This window comes from Pithys albifrons, chromosome 7, assembly GCF_047495875.1.
Source record: "Pithys albifrons albifrons isolate INPA30051 chromosome 7, PitAlb_v1, whole genome shotgun sequence".
Classification (NCBI taxonomy): Eukaryota; Metazoa; Chordata; class Aves; order Passeriformes; family Thamnophilidae; genus Pithys; species Pithys albifrons.
Window position 1 is genome coordinate 3,370,901 of NC_092464.1, and position 22,715 is coordinate 3,393,615.

Genomic DNA, 22,715 nt, shown 5'->3' on the forward strand with positions numbered 1-22,715 from the left:
TTCATGCTGGGGGCTCCAGAGCTGGATGCAACTCCATGCTGATCAATTCTCTTCTTTTGGGGCAGGTTGAGTGCCAACTACCCCGTGAGCTCCGACGTCCCCTGTGAGTTCCTGAGAACCACCAGGAAGGGCAAAGTGAAGCTCACGCGGTGCTATGCCGGTCTGTCTGGGGGAGCAGTGTCCTTCCTCCAGAGCACTCTGTGTGCCAACCCCTGGTAAGGTGGTGTCTGCTCTGCCAACAGCACAGCTGGAGCAGATCCTGCCCCTCCTTTCTCTCCATTTGCAAGGAGCCCCCTTGCCCAGCAGGGCTCCCTGACTGACCTCCTCGCCTTTGCCTGTTCCAGGGGAAGGCCGTCAGCCTCCGAGTGCCTTCAGAGCCCGTGGCTCCAGGAGACAGGCTTGGACAACAGGCAGCAAGCACTGGTTACCTTCCCCACCACCAAACTGAGGAATTTCCTCATGGATCGGGAAAAGAAAAGGGGCCTGCTGTGCTCCAAGTATGGCCTCATGATTGCGCAGTGACAGGATGGCACAGACGGGAATTGCCTCCCTGTCCCCTTCTGCACTCAGTGTTTGGTACCAAACTGTCCTGCCAAGTTGGTGTCCATCAGCTGAGCTGGGGTCACTGCCCTCTGTGTTTGTGCTGGTATGTCCTGCCCATCCCAGGCTGGCCCTGCATTTGCAGGAATTGTTGGGTAACCGTGTCATGGGACAACAAAGGTGGCAAACACAGCAGTGACCAGTCTTGTGACACGCAGATGGTGTCCTTGGCCACTTTGCAGCCAGGCTGCTCTCCCCTGGGCAGTGCACAGGCACATCTACCCAGGGGTGTGGCAAAGGCTGCCTGTTTGAATTCTTTTAAAAAATCCTGACATTTCAGGTTCCTCCTTCTCCTTCCAACCCTGCTTTCCTCCGCAATGGATGGTGTTGGCTGTGTCATGGCTTTGTACTGATAACCTCAGTGTTATTTTGAGTTTCTCTGCAGTGATTGATGCATCTGTTGGTGCCACTGACTTCCTTCAATTTTCCATACAAGCAGCATTAAGTGGAGGCTTTCTCAGAGCTGTGTCTGTGTCCAGAGGAAGGAAAGCAGGCAAACAGTTCCTAATGCATTACAGTTTCATACTAGAAGTGAGCCTGTTTAGCCAGGGATGGTCTTTCCCAACATGTTTAATCCATATTGTTCCAAACCTGAAGGATGCAGCATCGTGGCTCATTCCCTTGCTCAGTGTGCAGTGCAAGAACTGTGACCTGGAATACTTTCACTGTGCTGTGGAGAGCAGGCACTGACTCAATAAAACTTTGATGTTGTATTATATTGTCTTCACTAAGTTCTACAGGTCAGAACACCAAGGGCTTAGGGGCAGACTCCACACTCAGCTCTCCCAGGGTACTGAGGAGTTACATGACACAGACACTGCAGTGAGAGCTGCCCCCCAGTAAACTTTTCAAGTTTATTCCTGGATTCCTTCCAATTTAACTTCTTTCACAAATCCATTTGGGTTGTTTGTTGGCACAGACTGGTTCTTTACTCTTGCTGTTTGCACTTTGGGATGGAAAACTCAGTGCCAGGGGAGAACCCCTCCAAGCATAAAACTTCATTGCAGATTTAACTCATGTGGAGCTTTCACACTCTTCCATGTATGATTTTTTGTTGCTTCTCACACCTGCATGCACTTGAGCATGTCTGAAATCTTTTACAGACTCAATACTGTTTGGTTAAGTAAACCATTCTGACAAGCAAGTAAAGCCAGATTTTTCTGCTGAATCATTGTCATTACTTTTATATCCCTTTCCCAAGCCTATTCCCTCACCTCTAACTCTGACCTGGGGTCCCTACAAGTGATATCCAATATTCACTGTGTATTAGCAGGGAACAAGCTCCATACAAACCATCCACACAAAAAATCCTTTTCCTGGAACCTTGGAGTGAGGACATTACTTGACCAGGATGTGATGATGTTTCTAAACTCTCCAGCTAATCTAAGGCATTCCAGGATATGGTTTGGAGCTTCAATTGACCAGAACATGAGAAGAGCTCCAACTTAATTCTGGGTAGCAGAGCTAAGTAATGAACCCATGGGTGACAAAAAAGAGGTGAGAACCAACATGAAAGTTGTGAAAAGGTGCTGGGATTGCTAATGGGAATATTAACTGTCACAGTCAAGCCTGGTGCAGATGGAGTTGGTTTCACTTTTCTGCTACAGTTGCTTGATAGTTTCTACCTGAATTTCCACACCACGAGGTCTGGACTAATGCCCAGTTTGGCAGGTTGAGATAGTTTGACCTCAACACGCAGTTACAACATCACCCTGCCCTTTGCAGAACAAAGCAGGATCTGCCTTTGATGTTTGGACATCTGTGAAAATGTTTGAGTTTCATTTCTTGGTCATACAGAATCTCCAAAGTTCAAGGTTAGTGCCAGCATTAAAATCAATCTACAGGAAAGGCTGGGATTTACCTTCTGTAAGGGTTGATAATTTCCCCTAATTATTGAAGAGGAAAAAAAAGCAAAGCAGAGCTTGTAGGGCAAAGTTTTTTCTTTCATTGGTCCCCCAGATAAAACAGATGTCTGAGGGGTGTAAGGCTGCAGTGGCTGTAGCCCACAAGGGATTGAGGTTGTCTTCTTGTGCCCCACTTTGGTTATTGATCCAGATCCACTTCCCATCTCCCATCCTTTTCCTTACAACCCCCTTGGGCCTTTGCAGAGAGTGGTGTCTACATGCACAGCCTCCTGCAGCCTTGGAAAGGTAGGTGAGCACCTGCACTCCTAACTCACATAAGCACAGGAAATGGCACTTCAGGTAGTGAGTGATGTTTGCAACAATCCCACTGATGGTAAGTGAGATGATTGGCAAGATCTGACCTTTTCTTGCACACGAAACTCAAAGGAGCTGTTGGTATGTCCTGGCTCAGCACATCCCACCTCTGCTCTCTTTGGTTTGGGGATCTCATCAGATACAAGAAGGGGACCATAGGTATGACAAGTTGAAAACTCCAAAGAAATTCTTAGATCTCTGGAGAGAATATTTGCTGCTCTTTGACCTTTCAGGGGTTCACTACAAGCTGATGATATCCTGCCAATGATACTTCAGAAATGGAAGTAAAGAAATGTGCAGGGAGGAGCTGATAACAAAATAATGCAGTCCCAGTGCTGGCACACAGCAGCTCATCCCCCCACTTCCAAGCCATTTATTTTCCAGCTCGTCTGGCCTAATCTTTGCTTCACAACTGTCCTCACACAAGTGCCAGGGACTGGCATTGTGGACACACAGGTCCTTTCACTCGTGGTCTTCAATTTAAGGGTAGGAATTTAATAAGATACTGGAGCAGATCAGGTGTGGGAAGTGTATGGACCACACACCTCTTTACACACAACCAGTCCCTTTTCATCCCCTTACCTTTCAATTTACCTCCCCAGATCACCTAAATCCATCCTTTATCCCCCTTTGGTTCCTCCCCAAAGCTATCCTACTATAAATCCTCTGCCATCCCAAAATGCTCTTCCCCTACACAGCATAGGATGTCTCCCCTGCCTTGATAGCAAACCCCCTTAGCCCACATGGTGATCTGGAGAGCTGTTCCTGACGACACATCTCCATGGGTCTCATGCCAGGGCCACGGGGCTGACGGCTCTGCTGGGACAACCCTGGACAAAAAGAAAGTTCCCTGGAAGACCCTCATTTGGGTTCCCCTCTGCCAATATGCCCCTGTGCTCCTCTGGGCTTGTGCAGATGTGCTTTCAGTGGACTGATGGCCACTGGGATGGGGCTGGGAATAGCTCCACAGGGCACATTTTATATTTTGTCACATACCCCAACACCACAATAACCAGAGACACAGAGCAGCGACACACAAGAAGGAGGTGAAACCAAAAGCCATGATAAATGTTAAGCAAAGAAGACCATACCAGTGTTGACACTGCACGGATCTGATAACCACAGGAACAAAGAGCACAACAAGGGCTTCCCCAAACTAAAAGCGGGGCCGGTATCTGAAGCGAACATCGTGGACGGGCTGCATTGTCCCGAACCCCCAACGGCTGACGTCTATCGCTGGGATCTCCTCTTCCTCATTCACCAGCTCCAGGTCATAGTGGCTCAGCATCAAGAACACAAAGAGTTTCATTTCAGCACTGGCAAAGAATCTCCCAGGACAGGTGGATACTCCAGCCCCCCAAGGCATGTTGACATATTTCAGCTTCTTCCCGTTTTTGTAGAAATCTTTCTTGGTGCCGTCTGGGTTTACGAAACGGTCGTACTTGAACTTGTGAGGCTCGTCGTGAATTTCTGGGTTCATCTGCACAGAGAGGTGAGGGAACAGAGCCACCCTGTCCCCCTTGCGCAGGGTGTACTCTGCCCCACTGCTCGTCCTAAGGCTGATGTCCTCCAGGACAGCTCTGATCAGCAATGGGGCTGCCATCAGCCTCAGGGTCTCCTCCAGAGCACTGTCCAGAAAAGGAGTCTGGTTCAACATATCCCTTGTGATGGTAATTGGTGGGCTCCCTGCCTTCACTTCCTGCCCATTTTCCCTCAAAACTTTATCCACCTCATCTCTCACAGCCTTCAGAGCTTCTGGATGTTTCAGCAGGTACAGGAGGAGCCAGAAGGCTGTTGGGCCAGTATTGCCTTGGGATGCCCAGAGGAGCATAAACATGAAACGATCCCGCATGTACTCGGGGACACCGTACTGTGCCAGAAGTTGGTCTTGATCACTTATCCATGCACTGACATTGTCCTTCTGCCAGGCCTTCTTCACAGACAGCACACTCCAGAAGAGCTTCTTCAGCCGTTCAGCTTCTCTTTTGTCCTTGGGAGGCAACACAGAAAAGGCCAGGCGAGGGAAGAGGCGGTCGTACTTCCGAAACTCATGGAACACCTGGTTGGAGTGGACACGATCTTGCTCTTCAGCTTTCTCTTTGCTTCCTGCCCCTTGGTGTGGCTCACAGCCATACAGAGCCAGGTACCCAGCTCTGAAGACAATGTTGTAGCAGTAATGGAAGAGGTTGTCCTCCTGCCACACTCCCTTCTCCTTTCCTGAGCTCAGATTGGAAAGCATCAGCTTCTGAAAGTTCTCCATGGTGTTTTGTGTCAGGACTGTGAGTCCCTCTCCCATCAGATGCTTCGTGCTCGCTGAATGGACTATACTGTGGTTGGCTTCGATGGGCTTGTAGCCAAAAACCTGGAGGACCAGCTGAATTGCAATAGTCCTGAAGTCCAGTTTAGATCGTGATTCCTTCACGATGGCACCAAAGCAGAAGGGATCCATCACAAAGGTGAAGTAACGGCCACCGATCAGCACCGTGAACACATCCCCGTGTTTCTTCTGCATCCTTTTTAGAAACTCTGAACTGTCCTTCCTGAAATCCAGCAGGTAGCCCAGCCAGGGAATGGTCCCTTTGTCCAGAGGTGGCTCATCTGGTCTCCGTCTCCGAAACACACCCAGGACGTAGAGCCCACCGAGCAGCAAAGACACCAAGGTACAGATGAGAACCACCCAGAGCCCCATGAGGTCTCTGTGCCCGTCCAGGAGCTGGGACTGGGAACAGACTGGGGCAGGAAATGTGCTCTCTGTTCCCACCCAGCACCTGTTATGTAAGCACACGGCTGGCAGTCTCTGTCCCCATTGGCAGAGTGTTTGCCGTGCCCTGCAGAGCGCACCGGCGTGAACTTTTCCCTGGATAAACTGGGATTTCTGAAGTGGAAGGTATGTTGTAATCTCATTGAAGAACCCATGCTGGGTAAGGGGGGTGGGGTTTGGCCTGTGCTTTGCAGGACCTTAAAATTCCCTTTTCTAGGGGTATGGAGCCCAGTTTTGGATTAAAAAAAATGGTTCAGAGGATTCCACTCCATGATTTCTGCCTTTAAGACCAGGCTATGGAGACATGCTGCAGGCTGGGAAAATGAAACAAAGATGGGATCCTGGAAATGCTGCTGGAAATGAGCTCAGGAAGGGGGTTACAGCTGAGCCAATCTAGTCTCCAAACCCAAGAGAAGGAAAGGTCTCCAAAATTTTGATGTTCTCCAAGGCACAGTGCACTGGTAGTTTTTTCCCAGTGCTGCCACCCTGATCTACACACACATTCTCCACAAATCTCTGTCCCTGTCGTTGGTGCCTGGACCTTGCAGCACCCTCACATTGCAGAGTGACATTATCCCCTTGCTATTTCCCTCACCTTTGCCCTTCCCCTGAGAATCCCTTCATAATCCACAGTCCCAAGAGTTCTCCTCTCTATGTGATCACAATCTTCATCTTCTTTTTTGTTTCCCAGCTGCTGTCCCTTTCCACATTCCCTCCAGTGACCTGACCCATGAAGGCCATATCACAGCATCAGTTAAATACATATTCTGGCTTTGTTTTCTTAAGGAAAGCTCCCAGCCTTACCATGATGGAAACAAATTCTAGCAATCTTGGGAAGAAAAATAACAGCAGTGAAAACAAATCCATCTTTCTAGATCAACTCAAAGCTCTTCTTGGTCTTGTAACCTTGTCCAGCAATAAAATTAGGGTGATGAGTATTTTCTTTTAAAGAATTCTTTTTTTTTTTTAATAAATCCAGGCAAGTCCCATGCTTAATATGTTTCCAGGCTGGAAAGGGACCATTTAAGGTTCAGGAGCATTTGGGGTCAATAATACATTTAAATAAAAGTCAGCAAAGTCATAATCTTGAGCTTTAAAGCTACACTGGGTAAATAAGGGTTGGCCAACAGCTCTCTGTGCCCTTCTGTTCAGGCCATAATCTCACTCCGTGGTGTTGCAAAGGCAATATTTATGTTACAGTATCCACAGATCTTTTTTATCTTGTCAAGGCAGCTCTTTGGAAGGCAAATACCTCTGCCACTGCTCTGCTGAGCCCACTTGGTTTTTTTTTTCTCACTGGTTGTTACTGGTTTCAACTTTGTTCTTATCCAATTGGTCTCAGATCAGTGGATGACTGAACTGATCTCTCACCAAGGATGTATCTCTTGGAGACACAGAGTTTCCTACTCAGCAGAGCTGATTGTGGCACAGCTCGTCAGAACAGAGGGAACTGTCTCAGCCTAAAGGTGCCCAATTCCTCCCGTTGTCTGTCCTGTAGGCAAAGGGATTGTCTCAGTTGAACCAGCTGGCTCTTGCCACCTACCTGGCAGATGGTAAGAGCCACCCCCAAGCTGGGCTTCTGGTCTGATGGATAAGTGTGGAAAATCTATTCCTGGGTTTCTGGCCTGATGGATGCATGTGGAAAAGCTACTCCATAGCTTACACTATGAACCAAAGGGATAATGGGATTGCTCTCCTCCATCAGATCCTTTGGAGTCTATAGAAAAGATCTTATGCATGGTTCACAGAATCACAGAATATGCCCAGTTGGAAGGGACCCACAAGGATCATCAAGTCCAGCTCTTAGCCCTGCACAGGACCTTCCCCAAGAGTCACATCCTGTGCCTGAGAGGATAATCCAAATGTTTCTTGAGCTCTGCCAGCCTTGGGGCTGAGCCCACTGCCCTGGGGAGCCTGGTCAGTGCCCACCACCCTCTGAGGAAGAACCTTTTCCTGAGATCCAACCTGACCCTCCCCTGACACAGCTCCAGCCATCCCCTGGGTGCTGTCCCTGGTCCCACAGAGCAGAGATCAGTGCCTGCCCCTCTTCTGTCCCCCCTGAGGAAGTTGTACCAGCAGTGAGGTCTCCCCTCAGTCTCCTCTTCTCCAGCTGAACACACCAAGTGTCCTCAGTGTCCTCACACACTTCCTCTCAAGGCCCTTCCCCATCTACATGTCCCTCCTTTGGACACCCTCTAATGGTTTCACTTCTTCCTTCAACTGAGGTGCCCCAAACTCCCCCAACATTGCAGATGAGGCTGCTCCAGTGCAGATCAGAGTGGGACAATCCCCTCCCTCATCCAGTCTGATGACCCCCAGGACAGTGATGCCCCTCCTGGCTCCAGGGCACTGCTGGCTTGTGGCCAACTGGCCACTGACCAGGACCCCCAGAGCACTTTCCCAGCACTGCTTTCCAGCATCTCAATCCCAGTCTGTCCAAACGTCTGGGGTTTCCCCAACGCAGAGGCAGAATCCAGCACTTTCCCTATTGGACTTCCTATGGCCAGTGATTCCCAACCCTCTGATTTGCTGAGGTCTCTCTGCAGAGCCTCCCTGCCTTCGAGGGAGTCAACAGTTACTCCCAGTTTTGTATCGACAGAAACAGGTCCCACATGTACTTTTTCAATCCCAACATGGAAAATCCTCATCTTGCTAGGATGAACCATCTGGTTATAAAGTGTTGTGGGCTCACACCAACTCCATCCCATGGCTAGGACCAGTAAAACAGAGCACAGAGGGCACACACATAGTGTAAGTAATGCAAATACTTATGATAAATTTGTGATACTCAACATTTCTATCTCAGCCACGTATCTGCTGCCGGATGGAGTTGTCTCTGAGGGCTGGATGTGAAAGAAATCACTTCTCCTGAAAATGGCCTGAGGGATCTTCCACAAATAGGACCTGAATCGTTTTTTCACAAAAGCATAGAGCAAGGGGTTGAGACAGCAGTGCACAAAGGACAAGCTCTCCGTGACCTGCATGGCATAGTCCAGTTTCCTACTGCTTTCACAGCTCCTGATCACACCAACGTCTTGCAGGGAGTGGAGGATGAGGACAATGTTGTAGGGAGACCACAGGACAAAGAAGACACCCACCAGAGTAAAGACTAAGCAGAGTGCTCTCCTGGAGCCAGGCAGCTGCGATGGGCCAAGGACACAGGCGATGCGGGAGTAGCAGAACACCATGAAGACGAAGGGCAAAAGGAAACCCAGGATGTTTTGAGTGACACGAAAGACAACTTTCCAAAATAAGTGGTCCTGGCCATAATCCTGAGTGCACATGGTGGCTTTATTGTGGATTTGTCTTGTGCTGGTGAAGAGGCCATCAGGAATGGAGAGAAGTATGGAAGGGATCCACACCGCCAGCAAGAAGAGGATGGACTTCCTCCATGACATGGAGCTGTGAGCAGAGCAAGCATGAACTATCTGCAGATACATGTCCAGACTCATGCAGCTCACAAGAAAGATACCACTGTAGAAGTTCAGAGTGTACATGGCACTTAAGAGTGGGCACAATATGTCCCAGGTGACCCTCTCAGAAATGTAGAGAGCCCAAAAAGGAAGGGTCAGCAGCAGGAAGAAATCTGAAACCACCAGGTTCAGCAGGTACACCTCAGTCATCTTCTTCTTCTTCTTGATGTCCATAATAAGGACAATAAACAGAAGGGCATTCCCAGCCATCCCAAGCAGGAAGATCACAGTGTAAAAGGATGGCAGGAACACTCTGCTGAAGGAGAGCACCTCCTCTTTGGTGCAGAGCCTGTACTGCCCATAATCCTCCTCGTCCAGGTACTCGTACGGGTACTCACTGGAGTTGGCAACAGCCAGCCAGGTGTCAGCAGGTGTTGTCACTGTTGAGGTTGTGTTTGACAAGTGGCTGCCTAAGAGCAAGAGACAAGGGAAGGGGATCAAAGTGTTTGAATCCACACAGGAACAAACACATCACATCATGCAGTGTTTTCCTTTTGTTCATAGAATCATAGAATGTTTTGAGTTGGAAGGAGCTTTAAAGATTATCTTGTACCAACCCCCTGCCATGAGCAGGGACATCTTCCACTAGACCAGGTTCTTCAGAGCCTCATCCAGCCTGGCCGTGAACACTTCCAGGGATGGGGCATCAACAGCCTCTCAGGGAAACCTGTTCCAGTGTCTCACCACCCTCACAGCTCAGAACTTCCTCCTAATGTCTAACCTAAACCTACTATTTTTCAGTTTGAGTCCATTCCCCCTTGTCCTGTCACTCCATGCTGTTGTAAAAGGTCTCTCTTCAACTTTCTTTTAGGCTTATTTCAGGTACTGGAAGTTCATAGGTTACAACTTCAGCCACTTTCTGGTGAGTGTGTTGTCTCCTGCCCTCCTTGGCCTTTGCCTAAGCATGAGGAGAGCTGTCTACACATAAAAACCCACAAATTAGTTCTGTTTTCCCTACTCCAACAAAATAAAACTTGAAAGTAAATGACCACAGTCTCCAATGACACAACTCACTTCCTCCGGACACCACCACAAGCTTTTGAGGAAGTTTCTCCTCCCAGTTATGGGAAATCCAGCACCATGCCCCACTGTGAGCTGCTTGTTCACCTGAGTCACTCCTGAGAAAGCAGAATCTGAAGCCCTGGTGAAGCAGAACCTGCCACCAGCACCTTTATGACAGTGGGGCTGTTCCCAGAGAGAAAATGCTGAACATCTCACTGCTCCTGGTGGGACACTGACCACTCTCCATGTCAACTCTGGGACACTAAACCACAGATTCTTGTAAAAAGTCTTTATGTATCATAGGCTCATAGAATCCCAGAATGGTTTGTGTTGGAAGGGATCTTAAAGATCATCTCACTCCAACCCCTGAGAAGGGACACCTTCCACTAGAACAGGTTGCTCAAAGACTCATCCAAGGTAAGGACCAGTAGACACCAGAATCAAGTCCTGAATCAAGGTTAGAGGTACAGATTCAGCTGGAAGAATGTGGTTGGAATCTACTCTGCATGAGACAACTCCAGTGTCTCATGAGACAACCATGAGACAACCCCAGTGGCTGCTGGCCATTCCCCAGGGCTGGCCTCAGGGTTCAGACAGCTGCAGGCCAGATGTCAGGAAATGATGAATGATTTGGACCTTCTTACTTTTGGATTCTGCTTTTCAGAAGAGAAAAACCCACCACACAAACAAGAACATTACAAGGGTTTCAAAAGCCACCTAAACTGGGCAACAGCTGCTGAAGAAGAGCCTACAGTGGGAATGGGATCTGCCTGAGCCACATTGTGTTGGTATCATGGTTAATGTGGAGTTTAAAAATCAAGGCTAATCTCCAGGCTCTGACAGCAATCCAGAGAACAAGTAGTGCAAATAACCCTCCACCCCTAAAACACTTTTTCAGGCCTGAAGAAAAGCTGCCCATCTTTTCCCTGGGGCTCATTTTCCAGCAATCCCAAACGTGCCTGGCTGTGTAACTCCCTGCCTGCAGTTTTTCCTCAAGGATCTCTTTCTCCTATTTCCCAAGAGACCTGCAGTCACTGAGTAATGATAAAATGAAGCTGCTGGTGCCTGGTTGTGCCAGGTATCCCAAGGATGGTTCTGCAGCTTCTAGGGATGGTTCCTTCCCCACAAACCCCCTGGGAAAGGGGGAGGCCTCCACTCCACATGGGTTAATGAAAGCCCCCGTGGCTCAGAGTGGGGTGCTGAGGATTCCTGTGGATGTGCAGCCATAAGGGGGGAAGCTCTGGATGTACCTGCTGTGGTTCCATGTCTAAAATTGCTTGAATACTCATTCCAGGCAATTCCAGGCAGCTGAAAAGAAAACAAAAAGTGATTTGAGCTGGATTGAAGTGTTTTCTTGCTGTCTCACAGTTCTTTGCCAAGTGCTGCAAGGCACTCCAGACAGAGCAGTGATGGAGAGCAGGGATCTGCCACGGGAGAGTGTTTGTCTGGGACTTGTCTGGGAATGAGCTTTTTAAAAGTTCTTTCCTGTATCACATTTTGGAAGAAATTCACCCCCAGCCAAATATATTTGTGGCTGTATGCCTTGGAGAGGAAACCAAAGCTGGTCACCCTGCTGATCACAGCAACACCCAAACAGACTCGTAAATACCTTTCCCTCACACCCTCTGTGCCCACACCAGGACAAGCCACTCCCAAAATTTACATTTCTGGTCTCTTTCTGCCCACTGAGATGCCTTTTCTCCCCCTGCCACTTCCTTCTCCCTCCATATCAGTCTAGCACTGACATCCACAGCCCGAGTGCAGAACTGATGAGCATGGACTGAGCTCAGAAATTAATCCCAATCCCAAACTGGCCACCTTTCAAAAAGAAAAGAGAACCTGGCCAGGTTCCTTGCGCAGCTTTGTCTACAAGGGAGAGGAAGAAAATGCACTTACAGAAGTTTCTTCTGTTTCCATCCTGCTGAAGGCTTGAACCAGGCTGTTAGGAACCTCTTTCACTTGTGTAAGAGCAAGTGGGCAGGAAACAGGAGCTCCCTGGTTTTGCTTTTGACTTTCCTGGTATTATCAAATTACAACACTGGACAAAAGGTCTCCACCCTGTCCGAGCACTTCCCTTCCCACATCCAAAGCATTGCTGTCACCCAGAGATGGGCACCCTCTGCTGTGGGTGCCCCTTCCTCAGGAAGGCAGTCTGCAGGAGTCGGGCACCAGGCTGGGCACAGTCAGAGCTGCTGGAATCCAAGATCACATCAGCACAGCGTGGAGATTGCTGGATCCTGTCCATCCCAGCATGCACAGGCTGAGTGGGAACACTCACCAATCGGTTTGAGTTGGGTTTTTCTGGAATGTGTCAGACAAACCCACAGAGCAGCCACTTGCTTAAAGATAACCAGTTTCTTTTGCCCTTCTTCCTTCTGTTCTTCCATGCATTCTTTTTTCTGTCCACCTTGATCCTTCCCTTTCCTCCACCCCATCTCCTCCCAAACAAGAACTATCCCTAATTCCTTTTCCCCTGCTGATTCTGGGTCTGCTGCATCCCAATCTCAGATTAGGCATCAAGGTCTCTCTTGTTTTTTGTTTTCTAAAAGCTTTAATTAGTGGAAACATCTGGCATTGCCTGACAAATGGGTATTAAGATGATGCTTCCCCAGGCAGGATTGGACCTGCCTGGTCTCCACACTGAGATGCTCCCAGGGCTGAGACCTTGTTGTAGAAACCTGCATGTTTCTCAGGAACTCTGAATAACTCATGTGCTCTTTGGATGCTGGAGGATCCCCATCCCCTGCAAGAGCAGATATGGATTCTGTCAAAGGTGTGATGAAGTGGTTTATTGAAGAAATTTTAGAACATCACTGGTGAGTGGTCACCTTCCTGCTTGTTTCCTCATCTCAGCACCATACAGGGCTATGGGAACAACCTGAGTGTGCCAAAGCTTTCCCTGTGCCAATCCTGGTGAGTTTTATACACCTCAAACCACCTTGGTAAAAACAGGAGGATGGAGCAGCAGTGATGGCCACAGCTCTGCATCCCACATTCCGCTTCTTAAGTGGACTCACAGAGAGAAATATATTATTTTTAGCCATTTTCAGGTTTGCCACCAACACCTGCTGCTGCATTTAAATATATCATATAATAACTGTATATATTTATGTAGTAAATATATATATGTGCAACATTAACAGAGAGCAAGAGCCACTCACAGAGCTGAGACACTGAACACACACACAGAGATGCTACAGGTGACAGAGGTTTCATTAGCCCAGCAATGAAAATGAAATAAGTTTTTGGTTTTAATTGAGTTTCTGCCCTGAAGCGGGGAGTTAAATGTGCCTCTGAGAGTCACTGGAGAAAGTGGCCTTTGCTGTAATTTATTACAGGATTTTAACTCAATTTGGGGGCTGATAATTGCATAGATTTTTTTGTTTCCTTTGACTGCAGGGCCCTAATGGCTTTGGCAATTAAAGTAACCAGATTAGGGGTAATGGGAAGCGCATTTAGAGAGATACAGCTGTAACAAATGGGGTCTGCGCCACTTACATGCTGTGGGTGGGTGGAGGGCTGACCCTGCAGGAGAAGCAGCAGCTCTGCCTGTCCCTGCTCAGGGATGGGGAGGCACAAACAACACACTGCAACACTGGCTTGGCTGTTTTGCTCCGATGAGCTGCCCTCAGGTTTAGAGGAGAATTTTAGGCATCTTTGGGATCCCAGCAGATTCTTCCTCCTGCTCCAGTTTGCTTTTTTAGGAGTGGTTTCTGGATTAACTTTGGATTCTTAAAATCCACTGCTTGGCACACGGTGGGGGTAAAGAAAGATCTGCTTGAAAACTGAAATTTGGGAAAACAGTCAATGAGACAATCACAAAGAGGGAAAGCCAGAGGGGTTGGGGATGCCCCATCTCTGGAAGTGTCCAAGGCCAGGTTGGACAGGGCTTGGAGCAACCTGGGCTGGTAGAAGGTGTTCCTGCCCATGGAGGGGGTGGAACTGGAGTCTCTTTAAGGACCCTTAAGGATGAGGCTGGTGAAAGGACTGGAGCACAAGTCCTGTGGGGAGAGGCTGAGGGACCTGAGGTTGTTCAGCCTGGAGAAGAGGAGGCTCAGAGGAGACCTAATCACTGTCTACAACTCCCTGAAGGGAAGTTCTGGCCAGGTAGGGATTGGTCCCTTCTCTCAGCCAACCAACAGTAGGACAAGAGGGCATGAGCTTAAGCTCTGCCAGGGGAGGTTCAGATTGGATATCAGGAAGAAGTTCTTTCCAGAGAGAGTGCTCAGGCATTGGAATGGGCTGCCCAGGGAGGTGGTGGATTCTCCAACCCTGGAGGTTTTTAAGGTGAGACTGGACATGGCACTGAGTGCCACGATCTGGTAATCAAAGTGGGGTTGGATTAAGCGTTGGACCTGATGATCTGAGAGGTCTCTTCCAACCCAGCTGATTCAGTGATTCTAAAATATAACCTGCAATTCTGGGATTCTGTGGAAAATGGGCTCTAATTTTACTCTTTGATGAAGAGCTTCTACCTCATGTCACAGAATCCCAGAATGGTTTGGGGTTGGGAGGGATCTTAAAGCTCATCCAATCCCACCCTCTGCCATGGGCAGGGACACCTCCCACTATCCCAGGTTGCTCCAAGCCCTGTCCAGCCTGGCCTTGGACACTTCCAGGGATGGGGCAGCCACGGCTTGTGTGCCCAACCTGTGCTAGGGCCTGCCCACCCTTACAGGGAACAATTCCTTCCCAACATCCCATCTAACCCTGCCCTCTGTCAGTCATTCCCGCTTGCCCTGTCACTGTGGGGCCTTCTAAGCAGCCTCTCCACCTGACTCGATATCTCGGTGAGGTTTTATACCCCCGACACCGAAAGTCTCTGATGTGGGAAGCAATGGCCGGCTGTGTCCCCACGGTGCAAAGGACAGCCCAGCCCCGTTTCGGGGCGACTCGCGTATCGTGTCATGTCGTATCGTGTCGTGTCATGTCATGTCGTGTTGTGTCGTGTCGTGTCATGTTATATCGTGCCGTGTTGTGTCATGTCGTGTCATTTTGTGTTGTCATGTCGCGTCATATCGCGTCATGTCGTGCCCCGTCCCGCCCCCCCATCCCCTCTGAGGGCCGCGCCGCGCTCCGCAGCGCCCCCTGCCGGCCGCCCCTCCCCTGACAGCTCCGCACTGCGGAGCGCCCCGCGTGACGTCACGGCCCTCCTCGGCCGGTACGAGGAAGCGGATTGGCCGGCGGCGCGCGCGCGGGGTACTGGGAGTTGTGGTCCCGGCGGGGGGCGGGGCCTGCAGCGCTATAAGGGGCGGGGGCGGGGCCTGGCGCGGCAGACGCCGCCGGTACCGGAGCGTGGTGAGTGCTGAGAGTGCTGAGAGTGCTGTGAGTGCCGGGCCTGAGGGGGCCGGGACACCGCGGGGACATCGGGGGGTAGAGCCCTGCAGGGGGCTGAGGGGAATCGGGGCTGGAGCGGGGAACAGCCCCTGTGTGGGGTGGAGGCGCCTGGGGCCGCAGTGGGGCAGAGGCCCCATGTGGGGTGCGGGGGAGCGGGGGACGGCCCCGTGTGGGGCCGGGCAGGGCCTGGGCCTGGACATGGGGTGGAACGCGGTCCCCGTGTGGGCACCTGGTGCTGCAGTGAGGAACGATCCCCGTGTGGGCACCTGGGGCTGCAGTGAGGAACGATCCCCGTGTGGGCACCTGGGGCTGCAGTGAGGAACGATCCCCTTGTGGAGTGCAGGGCCCCGGGGCTGAGAGGGGAAGGCAGCCCGGTCGGTGGTGCCCAGGGCCGCCCCCTCGCCGGGAGGGATGCTGGGCCCTGTCACCCTCTCACTTCTGTGCCTCCCTCCGTGGTGACACCTGGCACAGAGGGATCCTGCCACCTTCCCACCCGTGTTCCTCCCCTTCCCCGTGGGTGACACCTGTCACACAGGTGCCCTGCCCTCCCTGTTGGGTGTTGGCAAGGTCAGCACAAGCCAGGGTGTGTGTTTCACATGTTCCAATGCCCCGGGCCCACCCGGTGTGAGCTGAAGGTCGTGGAAACTTCTCGGGGTGGATGAATGGATTCACTTTCAGTATCCTCTTCTTGTCTAGATCTCACCTCTGGCTGTCGCCCCCTCTCCTGAGTGAACGGGTGCTCTTGTTTCCTTCTCTGAATGAGTCAGGCTAAAATTGTAGGTCACGTTCAGCAAATAAGGGTGGTTGTAGCAGGCACAGAGAGATCAAATCCTTTGACCTGGCAGAGGGAGTGACTTGAGCGTTTAGTTTAAGAACCAGTCGGTGCTCACAGGGGTGTGCAGGAAATGCTGTGTAACCAGGCAGTGCAGCCACCTTTGAAATGTCTCTTTTCCTGTGGTTACTGGCCCCTGCTTAAATGAAATTCCTGTTGGTTTATTCTGAGAGCTTGGAGTCCTTCCATGTGCCCCCGAGCTGTGTTTTGCTGTGGAGTGTGTTGGTGGCAAAACTGGAACAATAACAGTGGAGACTTTTCTAGGAGAGGCCCCTGTGGTTTCGCAGGGCAGAAACTGTTGTTCATTGAATGATGTTTTTGCTGAGCACTGAGGAGAAGAGGAGGAGAAGAGGAGGCTCAGAGGTGACCTCAGCACTGTCTAGAACTACCTGAAGGGAATTTCTGGCCAGGTGGGGGTTGGTCTCTTCTCCCAGGCACTCAGCAATAGGATAAGGGGGCACGATGGGCTCAAGCTCTGCCAGGAGAAATTGAAGTTGGAGATGAGAAAAAACTTCTTTGCAGAGAGAGTGCTCAGGGATTGGAATGGGCTGCCCAGAGAGGGGATGGATTCCCCATCCCTGGAGGTTTTTAAGGTGAGCTTGGCCGTGGCACTGAGTGCCATGATCTGGTAAAGGGACTGGAGTTGGCCCAAGGGTTGGACTTGATGATCTCAGAGGGCTTTTCTACCCCAATCAATTCTATGATTCTATCCTATGATCTGTGTATTTCCCAGCATGAGGAGCTGGGAAGCTTTGGAGGATGGTCTCCCTGTTTTGGTGATGATAGTTCTGTGAGTGGAGCCTTTCTCAGGGCTGTTGCTGCATTTTATTTTCCTGGGGGGCAGGTGAGAAATCGCCTGTGCATGATTTCTCCTTCTGATGGGCCTGCACCTATGGAGGGCTTCATGACTCGCTCCAGCTCCTCAGCCGAGGCTGTTCTACATCCCTGTGTTCTCCAGCAGGAATCTGGAATTACACTGAGGCAGGACAGGCTGTAGTGACCGAGGAGCTGCCGGGCATTGCTGACCTTGTGCAGCAGCTCCCGCTTCCCACCCCGAGTGCTGCGGTTGCTGTTCTTGGCAGGGAGTGAGAGGGGAGATGTGAACTGTGCTGAGGTCAGAGCTGCCATAAAGGAACAGCCTGCAAAAGCCAAGTGGTGTGGCATGGAATTCCTAAAAGGAAAGGCGGGGAGTGGCCAAAGCTTTTTGTGGCTTCTTGCTGCCTGAGCTGTGGCTTCTTGCCCCTGTGAGCACAGGGCGAGGCACAAGGATCTATAATGGTGTGAAAATGGATGGCAGAAATTTGTGGTTTCCCTACCTTTTTTTATGTTCTGTTTTGTTCTTACCTCTCCTGGTAAGTAACAATCCTGCTTTCCCAAGGCTTCACTGGAATTAGATCATCTGTTCGTACCTCCTGTGCTTGTATGTCCCTACGTGGATATTTGTGACTGGGGATTTTCTTTTCCTAACAATTCTCTTAATTTGGGGTTTCCAATACCTGAAGGGAGGCTCTTTGTCTTCACAGCCACCATGTCACCCAGCCAGGAATCCGTTTACCCTGAGTATGAGAGTGACACCAGCCAGACCTCGAAGTTGATAAGAAAATTTAAAGAGACGCCGTTTGTGCCCATCGGTGAGTTCAGTGCAGAAATGTGTTTGCACAGACCTTTGTCTTCACAGGCAACCAACGTGGTGTCTACAGCAACACTGCTCACCTTCCTCCTCCAAACAGGAAATGGCTTGGAAATTGCTTCCCCATATAGGATGGTGACAGCAGTAATCCTGCCTAGAGTACTATTTGTCCTGCAAGAAAGAGGGAAATAATGAGATCTGTTACCTTAAACAGGTAACTCAGAGCCTACAAGTACAATTAAAAGCCCTGAAAGATTGTTTAGGTGAGCTTGGAAAATGTGTTTTAAGTGATGCTGCCAGTTGGTAAGGAATGTGTTGTGCAGCTGTTTTGGAGCAAAGTTCCTCAGAATTACATGATCATTACAAAGTGACTTTAAAGCTAACAAAGTACAAACTAGAAGGATTTAAATTACAGCCTGTCTGCTAAATATTTCACCCCTCTGCTGCCATCTCTTAGTTTAAAATGGATACTTTTAGTAGTTTTTATGTTATTCCAGCTTGAATATAAAGTTCTCAGCCTCTCTACTGAGACCCCCAAAGGCTTCTGAGGAGAGCAGGGCTCAGTTGTGTCCATCCTGAGGGCTTTCCTTTGACAAGAGACACGTTTTGATTTCCAGCCTCCTTAAATGGAGAGAGTTGGGTCACTTGAGGTGAACTGTTCCCAGTGTTTGCCAGCAGATAATCCGTCACCGGTTCCCGCGGTCACAGGACTTTGTCTCCACCTTGCTGGGGCGTACCGTGAACTCCATGAGCTCGAATTCCCTGAAACAGATTGGCAGAACTCACCTTTCACCTGTGTCAGAGCTGGGTTGAAGGCCCTAAAACTCTTAATTGGTGCTTAATGAAGGTACCACGTGATTGAAAGGCTTATGAATTCCCGGTGGAACTGGTAATCCTCCAGGCTCAGGGAGACAAACTGCTCCTGCTCTCATCACTAAAATATACACAGCACTTAAAACTTGGCAGCCACCTCTGAACTGTGTAAATGATCCTCCTAAAAATGGAATAAAATGGATGGAATTGGGAAAGTTTGTGCATTGCAGCTCTGTTTTCTGTGAGAGCATCAGTGTGTGGTGGTTGGAGCTGGCAAAGCTGGGGCTGTTTGCTCCACGGAAGGGCTATCAGTGAACCCTGTCCCTGGGAAAGGGACCTCGCTGAGCCTCCCTCCTCACAGCTTGGGGACAGCAGCATGTGACTTGTCCTGTCCCAGTGGCACCTGGCCAAATGTGACAACGCCCAAAATAGCAACCTCAGCAGGAGGGTGGGTATGTCAGGGAGCATCCACAGCTGAGGGTGCTGCAGCAGCAAAGGGGATTGTTGGGTGTGAGGTCCCATCCAGGAAACTGAGTGCAGGGAGCCCTGGTGCTGTCTGAAAAGCATCCAGTGAGTTCTGACACCTTTGACTGCTCCTTTGACATTTTAATGCTGGTGGAAATCTCTTGCTCTTCCCTGCACTGAATGAGGTGGCACTCAGTAAAAACAGGGAGTGGGCCAGGACTTGGCACTACACAAAACCAGAGCCAAATGTGCTTATTTTAGGATGAGAGAGAATGGCCTCGAGTTGTGCCAGGAGAGGTTTAGACTGAGAAGAGCAACGAGGCTGGAGAAGGGACTGGAGCACGAGTCCTATGGGGAGAGGCTGAGGGAGCTGGGGGTGTTTAGCCTGGAGAAGAGGAGGCTCAGAGGTGACCTCAGCACTGTCTGGAACTGCCTGAAGGGAAGTTCTGGCCAGGTGGGGGTTGGTCTCTTCTCCCAGGCACTCAGCAATAGGAGAAGGGGGCACGATGGGCTCAAGCTCTGCCAGGGCAAATTTAAGATGGAAATCAGAAAAAAATTCTTTCTAGAGAGAGTGCTCAGGCATTGGAATGGGCTGCCCAGAGAGGGGGTGGATTCCCCATCCCTGGAGGTTTTTCAGCTGAGATTGGCCGTGGCACTGAGTGCCATGATCTGGTAAAGGGACTGGAGTTGGACCAAGGGTTGGACTTGATGATCTCAGAGGTCTTTTCCAACCCAATCGATTCTATGATTCTATTGGATAGCAGGTTTAGATTGGATATTTGGGAAAATTTCTTAACAAAATCTTTGTCAAGCCCTGGCACAGGCTGCCCAGGCAGTGGTGGAGGGATTTACCAGCTGTGTATATGTGGCACTTGGGGACATGGTTTAGTGATGGCAGTGCTGGTGAACAGCTGGACTCGATCTTAAAAGGGTCTTTTCCAACCGAAAGGACTCTGTGATTCCCAGGATGTTTTGTTCAGGTGAGTCACCTCTCCCCTCAGCAGGATGCTCTCCTTGCCTTGCAGGGATGGCTGGCTTTGCTGCCGTGGTTGGCTACGGGCTGTACAAGCTGAAGCACAGAGGTGACATGAAGATGTCACTGCACCTGATTCACATGCGAGTGGCAGCCCAGGGCTTCGCCGTGGGAGCCCTGACGTGCGGTACGTACGGAATGGACATGGAAACCACAAGGAGCCTCTTGGATAATCGTGTGTGTGTGACATCTCCTCAGCGTGGAAGTATCCAGAACATTCATTTCAGGATGTTTGTGCATGTTACTGGTGTTTGCTCAGCCTTTCTGGAGTAATCTGGTGTTTAACTATTTAATTTGAGAGTAGCAGTTTTGACAATGCCTACACATGAGATGGAGGTTCTGCAGATGTGGAAATTGGAGGCAAAGAAAACAGGCACTCAGCAATAGGACAAGGGGGCACGATGGGCTCAAGCTCTGCCAGGGGAAATTGAAGTTGGAGATCAGAAAGAAATTCTTTGCAGAGAGAGTGCTCAGGCATTGGAATGGGCTGCCCAGAGAGGGGGTGGATTCCCCATCCCTGGAGGTTTTTCAGCTGAGCTTGGCCGTGGCACTGAGTGCCATGATCTGGTAAAGGGACTGGAGTTGGACCAAGGGTTGGACTTGATGGTCTCAGAGGTCTTTTCCAACCCAATCAATTCTATGATTCACCTGACATTAATATTTTTTCTTTGAAAATATGTTGCTGTTTCTGATTTTAATACATTGGAAAATGTACAACTTGTGTAGACTATGGCATTACATATTTTTATATATTTTTTTCAGGACTGGAATTGTGTTTCTGAACACACAGGGACACTGAGCCCTTGATTTGTTCATGCCAGGTCTCAGATATCTAAGTATTGCAGCTGTGTATGTGTGTTATGTTGTATATCCCATGAGACTGTTTTTCCAAACTATTCCTGGGAGGAACAACAGGAAAGCTTAACTTTGGCTGCAAAGCAAACTAGAGTTGGATTGGGATCTGCACTTTGATACACAGTATATTTTCACAGCCTGTTTCTCTGTACATAAAGAGTTCTGTGGGGTTCATCACTGCAATTAAAATACAGCAAAGAGGAAGGGAAACATTATTTCTCCTGCTGAGAACAATTCTTTCTGTTCAGATTTGTAACCCCATCATTTCCTATTTCACCCAAGTCTCTAATTGTGCACTTGTTTCTCTCTTGCAGGTGTGCTGTATTCCATGTTTCAGGAATATGTGGTGAAGCCCAAGGAATAATGGAGAGTTGTCAGCAATCTCTGTCCTGGTGGTGGCCTGTGCACTGCAGCTCCAAACCTCATATCAAAGGTTTCTTGAGAAAAAAAACAAATACATGGCATTAGAGAATTGTTCTATTTGTGTATGGTACACTGTGCTAATGCTGGAAGATTAAATGACTGTGCACTGGGGGAGTGGGTACTGGGGTCTGGTTCTCTCTGATTGACACCACCACATTCCAGTTTTTAGGGTATATAGTGGGATACAATCCCTTTATCTTACCCTTCAAATCAGCCCTAAAATTGGTGACTTCTTTGGCTGTTTGTGGCCCAAACCCACAAAATCTGAACTGGCTTCTGTCAGAGAGTGTCATTTTCTATCCTCTTCCTCCAACTTTGTAATTTAGAAGCTTCCAGTAGCACTAAATGACTTCTAAAATATTAGAGAGATATATAAACATCTATTTTTTTTATTTAAGGCATGAGATAAGTACTTGGTATGTCGCAGCTATTTAAATGTTATATTTATTCATTGTTAACGAAGACACGGGCTCCCTGTTTTTGCTGTATCAGACCCTGGGATTACTGTATTTTGTAACTTTATTTACAGTGTTCTTCTGAATAACATCTAAATGTAACATTTAAAATACACATTGTGAAAACTAAGCCTTGATTTGGTGTCCTAATGCTTTTAAAGTGTTCGACCCAGCTCTTGATTTCTGCAGTATCCTTTCCTGTAGAAAATTTAAAATCATTTAAATCCCAGAACCCCTGACATCACCTTTGGGGTGTTAAAACCCTTCTCTGTGACTTGTTTTACCCTTGTACCTCCAACAGCAGTCACAAAAATAAAAGCCAATTTGTAAAAAACTCATTTTCTCCTGTTGGCTTACATTCCATGGGGGCAGAGTCAGGTGTTACAGGTGTCTCTGTAAGAAACAGCACAAGGTACTCACTGCACCAGCCTGTGACACTTTAAACATGAATAAAAGTGAGAGCTTGGGATGACAAGTGTTTGCCTATGGATTTGTTGGGGGGACATTCATCCCATGGCAGAGACTGGGCATGACCTGCTCCACCTCTATAAAAACCGCCTGGGAGGGTGCAGCACTACTGGGAAGAGCATTCCAGGCTGCTGCTATCCCTGTTTCCAGCCGGTGCTGGCCTTGACTCCCAGCTGGTGCACTCCTGTTGCCCTTAGAATCATAGAATGGATTGGGTTGGAAAAGACCTCTGAGATCATCGAGTCCAACCCTTGGTCCAACTCCAGTCCCTTTACCAGATCATGGCACTCAGTGCCACGGCCAAGCTCAGCTGGAAAACCTCCAGGGATGGGGAATCCACCCCCTCTCT

General features: G+C 49.4%; 4 protein-coding genes across 5 annotated transcripts in view; 2 read left to right on the forward strand and 2 right to left on the reverse strand.

The window, feature by feature from the left end:
- OBSCN (obscurin, cytoskeletal calmodulin and titin-interacting RhoGEF) overlaps positions 1–1,805 on the forward strand; it is a 186,255-nt gene extending 184,450 nt beyond the window's left edge. The window contains 2 exon segments of the mRNA XM_071560603.1: positions 66–215; positions 345–1,805. Coding sequence (XP_071416704.1) covers positions 66–215; positions 345–522 — 328 coding nt within the window. The 3' untranslated portion in view covers positions 523–1,805.
- Positions 1,806–3,861: 2,056 nt separating this feature from the next.
- On the reverse strand, positions 3,862–5,609 carry CYP8B1 (cytochrome P450 family 8 subfamily B member 1). The gene has a single exon (XM_071559875.1). It carries the CDS (start codon positions 5,506–5,508, stop codon positions 3,976–3,978), a length of 1,533 nt encoding a protein of 510 aa, XP_071415976.1. The 5' UTR covers positions 5,509–5,609; the 3' UTR covers positions 3,862–3,975.
- An 85-nt stretch (positions 5,610–5,694) lies between these two features.
- ACKR2 (atypical chemokine receptor 2) lies at positions 5,695–11,999 on the reverse strand. Its single transcript, XM_071559876.1, has 3 exons — positions 11,952–11,999; positions 11,306–11,363; positions 5,695–9,463 (listed from the first exon to the last, which is right to left on the reverse strand). Exons 1-3 carry the CDS (start codon positions 11,970–11,972, stop codon positions 8,349–8,351), a joined length of 1,194 nt encoding a protein of 397 aa, XP_071415977.1. The 5' UTR covers positions 11,973–11,999; the 3' UTR covers positions 5,695–8,348.
- A 3,312-nt stretch (positions 12,000–15,311) lies between these two features.
- On the forward strand, positions 15,312–22,028 carry HIGD1A (HIG1 hypoxia inducible domain family member 1A). 2 transcript variants are annotated; one of them, XM_071560192.1, is made up of 4 exons: positions 15,312–15,353; positions 17,748–17,855; positions 20,158–20,292; positions 21,335–22,028. In XM_071560192.1, exons 2-4 carry the CDS (start codon positions 17,753–17,755, stop codon positions 21,382–21,384), a joined length of 288 nt encoding a protein of 95 aa, XP_071416293.1. In that variant the 5' UTR covers positions 15,312–15,353; positions 17,748–17,752; the 3' UTR covers positions 21,385–22,028. The 2 variants fall into 2 exon arrangements, with proteins under 2 accessions (XP_071416293.1, XP_071416294.1); XM_071560193.1 differs by lacking the exon at positions 15,312–15,353 and adding an exon at positions 15,359–15,380.
- The last annotated feature ends 687 nt before the right edge of the window (positions 22,029–22,715 follow it).

What these genes read in the sequence shown, in the direction of transcription:
- ACKR2 (XM_071559876.1), bottom strand. Translation starts at nt 11,972, where the DNA reads ATGGAAACAGAAGAAACTTCT. An exon ending in TGGAAACAGAAGAAACTTCT is followed by an intron (nt 11,364 to 11,951) that starts GTAAGTGCATTT and finishes TTTTCTTTTCAG; the next exon opens with CTGCCTGGAATTGCCTGGAA. An exon ending in TAGACATGGAACCACAGCAG is followed by an intron (nt 9,464 to 11,305) that starts GTACATCCAGAG and finishes TCTTGCTCTTAG; the next exon opens with GCAGCCACTTGTCAAACACA.
- CYP8B1 (XM_071559875.1), bottom strand. Translation starts at nt 5,508, where the DNA reads ATGGGGCTCTGGGTGGTTCTCATCTGTACCTTGGTGTCTTTGCTGCTC.
- HIGD1A (XM_071560192.1), top strand. Translation starts at nt 17,753, where the DNA reads ATGTCACCCAGCCAGGAATCCGTTTACCCTGAGTATGAGAGTGACACC. An exon ending in GACGCCGTTTGTGCCCATCG is followed by an intron (nt 17,856 to 20,157) that starts GTGAGTTCAGTG and finishes CTTGCCTTGCAG; the next exon opens with GGATGGCTGGCTTTGCTGCC. An exon ending in CGTGGGAGCCCTGACGTGCG is followed by an intron (nt 20,293 to 21,334) that starts GTACGTACGGAA and finishes TCTCTCTTGCAG; the next exon opens with GTGTGCTGTATTCCATGTTT.